The sequence below is a fragment of the Macrobrachium rosenbergii genome, chromosome 22 (genome assembly GCF_040412425.1).
Source record: "Macrobrachium rosenbergii isolate ZJJX-2024 chromosome 22, ASM4041242v1, whole genome shotgun sequence".
In the NCBI taxonomy this organism is placed as follows: domain Eukaryota; kingdom Metazoa; phylum Arthropoda; class Malacostraca; order Decapoda; family Palaemonidae; genus Macrobrachium; species Macrobrachium rosenbergii.
This window is the reverse complement of record NC_089762.1, coordinates 13,377,743-13,385,242: the sequence shown is the minus strand read 5'-3', so window position 1 is coordinate 13,385,242 and position 7,500 is coordinate 13,377,743. Positions and strand designations below refer to the sequence as shown.

At 35.9% G+C, this 7,500-nt stretch overlaps 1 protein-coding gene across 4 annotated transcripts in view; it reads right to left on the bottom strand.

The window, feature by feature from the left end:
• Egfr (epidermal growth factor receptor) overlaps window positions 1–7,500 on the bottom strand; it is a 625,196-nt gene that overhangs the window by 29,968 nt on the left and 587,728 nt on the right. For 2 of the 4 annotated variants that reach the window (XM_067124223.1, XM_067124225.1), the window contains exons 2-3: window positions 5,147–5,776; window positions 2,292–2,458 (exon numbers count right to left, since the gene is read on the bottom strand). In XM_067124223.1, the coding sequence (XP_066980324.1) occupies window positions 2,292–2,458; window positions 5,147–5,252 (273 nt within the window). In that variant the 5' untranslated portion in view covers window positions 5,253–5,776. The remainder of the gene's footprint in view (window positions 1–2,291; window positions 2,459–5,146; window positions 5,777–7,500) is intronic. The other 2 variants (XM_067124224.1, XM_067124222.1) reach the window with 1 other exon arrangement.

Here is a 7,500-nt window from a genome sequence, read left to right as displayed (position 1 = left end):
TGGAGTCTTCTCTCAGTTTCACCTTTAGATCCTTGCACTTCATCGCATTATTCTATTTATATCCTGGATCTCACTGCAACTCCTCCTTTTTCAGTCTTAGCACTGAACTCCTGGAAGTGCCTAGTGCCTGGCTTTGTGCCCTAAATTTCTTTATGCATTCATTCATTTAAAAAAAAGAACGAATACGCGAACTGACTTCTTCAACAATAAAGACGTTAATAAAATAAAGCATCAAGGGTTAATTCTAATTTCGAATGTGATGTTTTGAAGTATAAATCAGTGCTCAAAATCGGGCGATTTTCGCAAGGTTTTGAGCCATATGTCCCTTAACTTTAAAAGAGGGGCAAGTATAGTAAAAACTATTACTTATTGAGTTTCATTTACATGCTCCTAGAGGCATCAAGTAAACAACTATCAATGGCTCCTTTCTTACTTTATCTAAATCGCAACTTCTACAGCTTCCTTTGCATCGTTTTAGAGGCAGGCTTCATTTGACTCCTCACTGAAGTTTCATTCTCATTCTTCCAAGAGGCCTCACACTCCCTCGAGGACTTTACCCACACTCTCCCACAGGCTTCATTTGCATTCCTTTTTCTCTTGAAGGTTGCATCCACTGGCACTTTTTCCTAAATTCTTTCTCACTATATTCTTTATGAGCCTGTGTCCCCACTCTCTCGTATGTAACGCGGCACATTCCCTAGGCCTACTCATTCGACTTTCGAAGAGCCGCATTTATTCTTTATGAAACGCCATCTTCTGGAAATTTTAGCTGTTCAAGAAAATTCAGCTTCAACAGTATTCAGAATTATGAATGAAATGTAGCTCCAGTTATGCAATTAACATTCAATAGTCACCTTTATTTACCCATTAATTTTGCCAACACTACTATTATTATTTTCATTGTACGAAAAGTGCCATTTTCAACTATTTAATGAGAATTTTTCGAATATTCAACATCATTTTTTTTATATTGCTAACTTCAAATATGTCAATTTAAAGAGAGAGAGAGAGAGAGAGAGAGAGAGTTAACAGCACTGTAACCCAAAAATTCTGTTCGTTACATCTCTCACCTATAAGACCCCTATTACTTATTGTCAAGATGCGGGTCAATTAAAATCGAAAGAGAGAAAGGTGCAGTCGAAAAGCATGTAAAGCAGAGGTTTATGCTGATGATTTTTTTATTTATTTTTTTTTATACTAGCATTAATGAAAAATGCATAATAACGAAGATTTGCCCCGGTCTGTTAGTTCATAAGTAAATATACCTTTTCACTTGTTATGGGATGTACCTGTTATATAATGCAAACTTTGGCCACGTTACTGGTGAGCGAATAATAAAAAATGTTGTAAATGGCGCACACGATAAGAACGATCCATTCACTTGCAAACTGTTTTTATTTCGAAACAAATAATCAGAAGGGGACGTCCAATCATGTTTCTTTGGTCAGATTATTTACCCTTGCGTTTTCGATGCAATTAACCCTAGAAAATGCGAAACTCAAAAGATACATCCTTGAGGAACTGTTTACGGCTGTTAATATAGTCTGTTATACTCTGGAACATCGTTTACATAAAAAAAAATGAGACTAGCCTCATTCAAGGTTAAGTTTTCGAGTTTATGCAAGTTTATATACCGAAACAGAAATGCGGTTGGACCAAGAAAATTTGTTATCTACCTCTAAAGGTCTTCCGCATTAAGATTGTAGGTCAGATAGTGAGTGCTCAAAGTTATGGAAACATTATTGATACATATAAAATGTTTCAAGGTTAAACATTAACGCTGATAAAATGTTTCAAGGTTAAACATTAACGCTGATAAAATGTTTCAAGGTTAAACATTAACGCTGCTCCTTAGTAACAAACTAAAAGGCTGACACAGTAAATAAATAAATGTGAAAATAAGGAAGAACATAATCCTATATAATGAATGGTTTAATAATGGAAAAAATCTGTATTTGCCTCCTCCATGAAAATTTCATCTCTCTCAAAAATCTTTGGTGAACCTTCCAGCCTTATACCACAATTTAAAAGCGTGGAATGATGGATGGCTCTAAAAATTACGGATCAGTTACAACTGAATAACTAACTGAAAGACAACCATTCTAGACTATGAATAGCAAAGCAAACGAGAACAAATTACAACTTATTCGTGTAAAATAAGACTGGTTGCATAATGAATGAAAGAAAAGCTGACACTTCAAGAAATGACTTCGTCGTCATGAGCGGAGGAAGAGGAGGAGGCACCCCGTGTAACACTCATACGAAGCAGCCGAAAGGAATGTTAATCTCACCTCACGAATGTATTGGAGGAAGGAGAGGTCGAGGTTTTCATCTTGCAGCCAGGTGAGTTCCAAGTTGCCATCGACGTAGGTGCAATTGATGAATCGATCTCGGAGATTCCGGTAGTGATGGTCCCTGTTGGAGGGGACAGACATCCTGCCTGTAGTCCCGATGCATACTGCGAAAAGAAAAAACATATCCATCAACAACAGCTACACGGTTAAAAAAATATACAAAACAAACGATTAAACAACATAACGCATATAAGTTGACATCTGGACACTGGGGTTAGTATAAAATTAATACCCCTCTGTTCATTTTTCACCTTAAAGAAATCAAAAGCTTTTTCTTTGCTTCAGAAATTACTGTTTTTCCCATAACTTACCACGGTTCAGTCGACTACAGTACTGTCTTACTTTAATCAATAATGTTCTAAGTTCCGATAAACGCAAATCTATTTATTATCCCTAATATCATTTACCATAAAGCACAGTATGCTGTTAGTCGACAAAAGAATGTGTACTTATAAAAAAAAATTGATAATTGGGAACATATGCGCTACCGTATATATTAAGGAAAGTTTGAGAGAGAGAGAGAGAGAGAGAGAGAGAGAGAGAGAGAGAGAGAGAGAGAGAGAGAGAGAGAGGAAGGATAACCACTGGCCAAGTGACTTCTGAGTCAACCCTTCTCAGGTGACAACATCAGCTCTTATCGGGTTGCACTTTTCCGCCAATCATGTGTCTTGGAGGGTAACTCTAGCGGGTTGCTTTTCCTTGGTGATTCTCTTAGGCGGCTAATTTCACCAATAACTGTAACGACAGAAACTCAATAATGCAGTGTTCTGTACGTTCTGAACAACACACACACACACACACACACACACACACACACATATATATATATATATATATATATATATATATATATATATATATATATATATATATATATATATATACATATATACATATATATTTATATTGGCTGCACATATATAAGTTGATACTTATCAACGTATATATTGTAAGGGAAGAAAAATATAAGTAGTAACATGCTAACAAGTTAGCAATGCGATATAGCAGCAGCAGCAGCAGCAGCAGCAGTAGTAGTAGTAGTAGTAGTAGTAGTAGTAGTAGTAGTAGTAGTAGTAGTATAAGGCAGAAGAGACTCGAAGAGCCTTCGTTCAAGTATGGGGTGATTAACCTGCCTATCGCATCTTCCCTCCTCCTTTACCAGGTATCCGAGGAGCAGCTGCAAATCAGATGCGACGTAACATAAAGGCAAGAGATCCAATCTGACCAATGAGGCTGTGTGAGCTAGGTCTGACCAGAGTGTTTGGGATCAAATTCCTCGAACTTTATTTATCCACGGAGAATTCGATCCCTCTCAGACGTCCAAAGGACAAGGATTATTTAATTAGTGAGGACGGTTAATATTATTACTCTGGCCTGAACACAGTTTACAATGCTGGGGGAAAGGGGAAGAGTTTCTGCCTAATCCACTAAAAAAAAAATGTACTACATCTTGGAATGGAACATATGGCTGAAACTAGCACAGCATAAATACAGAACCCTCTGGGCACTGTGATACGCTTTAATCATGATGAGCAACTTGTGGTTGAAGTTATCTGTAAAACAATTGGGAGTCAGATCTCTGAAAGTGAAAATTAAACGAAACTGCTGCAGATCATCTAAAATGGTTTCACACGGTTTCTTCTGGAATCGAATGACAGACATTAAGTTTTTGGCTGGTTTGCCTAACGTGGGAACTAGGTAGTTTTTAATTCGAGTATCATGGAGTGAAAGAACATGTACAAGAATAAAATAAGTCCATTTTTGAAGTACACATGAAGCATTAATAAAAAAAAACAATATGTCATTTAAACTATAAAAATGTTAGTATTCAGGAATTTAAATATAATAATTGTCCCAGAATTTTAACATCAATAATCATGAATTTTCTTATTAATTTACTTAACTACACTAAAGAGAAACTCTGATAACTAGGAGGATTTAAATTCTAGTAGTTTCAGAGCAGTACAAATCAGTTTTTGAAGTATAACATTTTGAGTTCTCTGAATTACAATAAATACTCACCAATCTTACATTAATTTACCTACCTCCACAAGAGGCGAAATCTCGATGAAGCCTTAAACTCTATCTTACCTCCCTTACGAAAGATAAGATGTCCGTTCCATCATCTAGTAAGTCTTAAAAGACGCCACTACCTAAATGGAATGGAATCGGCCTCTCGAAAACTATCCTCTTTGACAAACAGTCACCGCGAAACAAGCGAAGGACAATTTTAACAAGTCCACATGTGGAGACGGCGGCTATCCAAAGCTTCATAACCTAAACAGCAATGACCTTATCCGAGGAGAATTGTATTCATTTAAATCTCAATGTGATCTTAATTTTGTCACAGTGAATTATTACTCTTTCCTCTCCACAAGCTATTTTTGAGATGTCAATTTTTTATGCATAAATTCATCTAATGAACTAAGGCTTGAGCTACTTTTTTTTATCTAATGTTCTACGCTTTTTTTTTTGTGGTAGAGTATGATTAATTAAACTTACTCCTATGATTTCATACTACCACATTTCTTTCATTTCTATGTCTTTCAACTTACTTTTGTCCTGTACTGCGCACTGCAATCCCTTCGTGTTTCAGTGCCGTTCAACCTCTGTTTTCAGTGTCATCTTCCATTAGCGTTTTTATGTTTTCGTTTCCATTAGCATGCCTCCTTACTTTTCCTGTACTGCAACTTACTTTAATACTGTGTCTAAAACTTAATTTAAAGAACGAGTTTTAACTTTACCTTTGTATCTCGACTCATTTAATCTGAGTTTTTGTTATTGCAACTTACTTTTCCCTTTGTCCTTGCCGAATTCCGAAGACTTGTCCGCCCAGGCTGTAGCCGAGGCCACCCATAACGCCAACGCAATGTTTATCCACGCTATCAAGTGAGCCATAACACATAAAGGGGATACCGTACACCTCTTTCTCTCTTTAACATAAGGAGGAGAGGTTGCTTATAAAGGACTTTCGCGTTAACTTGTACGCAATGTCATATAATATCTCTACTCTTTTTTTTTTTTATAAAATATCTATATATGGCACAACAGAAGTTTTTTATTTCTACTGTCGTCGACATGCACTACAATAGCCATTAGGGCTATCTCGTCAATCCATCCGATTCAAAGTGCATGATGGCTGTTCGTTGTTTTTCATATCTTGACGTTAGGCGTTTTCGCGAGATGCCGAGAGAAAATGGTAGGAGACGGCTAAGGTGAAGGAGGAGGCTCCTCCTGTTGCTTCAGGAGATGGAAGGCGTGTTGAGAAGAGCATGGTCTAGTCCCTTCCAAGCCCCGGGGCCTGCTCTAGGGCAGCAGAGGGCGGGCCGGGAACAACAGGCCGGGTACTACGGGTCCTGCAGAGCGGGCACCACCCTCCACCTCTTCATCCAGGCGATACTGTCATCTTTTAACCCTGCTGTCTGGTGAGAAAAATCACGCACATTCTTAAAATCTACAATATTACATCAGTCATTTTTATTAGCCACAACTATACCTTTTTCCTTTGCTCATACAGTTTCCGTGTTTCCTCGACCTTTCAGACAAAAAAGAACCGCTATTAGGGTATCCGTCCAAATTTGAGTTATGAGTTATTCAGCTACAAGTTACGATGCATCAGGATATGTTAGGAAAGAGCAATAGTTTTGCATAATTTCTCTGGTTCGATCATTCATAGAGCCTGAATCTGGACATCAACCTACAGAGCCTGAATCTGAACACCATCAACCTACAAATTTCATCATAACATGGAATATTAACTACGTTGGATTTCCCGTTTCCTTTGGACATATATTTATCTTCTACTGTAAACAAAAAGAAATATAATGATATGGAATAGTATATTCACTAGATGAACTGGTAAGTGACTTACTAGATGAAAGTTTCCTACGTTTAAGAGAAGAATGTCAAAGAATCGTAAGGCCGCAAAATAAACCTGACTAATGACAGCACAAACACTCAAGACCAATAAATAGCCTAATGCCTATGACTCAACCTTCTTTTTTATTTTGTAAATGTTTAATGCTTGTTTTTCATTCAGTTCCGAGGAGGATTCATTTATGGCTACTGGCACTGTAACTCGTATCGAAGAAAATCATAAATGGAAACTCAAAGTAATTTCTACGTCCACGCAGATACTCAATCTTGACCAAGAATTTCTTTTTTGAAACTGCCTCTTACGTGAGCAATTTTCAGTCAGCTGCTACTTCATATATAATCATACTTCCAAGAAGCGCTTAAAAACGAAATAATTCATTTTTATAGAATAGTTCTATTAATTTTACTTTTTCCTGTATAAGCGTCATACCTTCTTGAAGAACGCTAACTCTGTTAGAATGCTGCTTTTTTATTTTCAGGTGCAATTGCTATAATACACAGATATCTATAACAGTACGTGCATCTTTAGACATTACACAGATATTACCAAGTCTATACACAAAGGTAATTCCAAGTTGACAATAACAGAGATGGCTGATATCTCTAATTTAGAACATTACGGAAACAAATTCATTTTATATACTGTGCTGTTCCAGTAAGATTTATCTACAGGACTATTACCACAAAATTTCCCTCCACCACGAGAATAGCTTCCTTGGCGAAGGTAACAAAAGAAACAACAATAAAAAAACACTCTTCAATTGTAATGGATGTCTACAGAAGGATATGTACACACACATTTTTGTATATATTATATATATATATATATATATATATATATATATATATATATATATATATATATATATATATATATATATATATATGACTATTTATCACATCACCGTGATTCATATACAATCGGAAAGCTACAAACGTCCTTTAATATCCAATTCGCTCTACCTCGGAAGTAATATATTTTCATATATGTTACCGAAGGGGAATTTTTTAGTTGATAATAAGTCCACCGTCCCGTGGGGTCGAACCAGCGACGGACGAGGACTCAGGACTACAGGGACGCACTAACCCATTCGGCCACATACATATATATATATATATATATATATATATATATATATATATATATATATATATATATATATATATATATATATATATATATATATATATATATATATATATATACATATATATATATATATATATATATATATATATATATATATATATTATATATATATACATATAT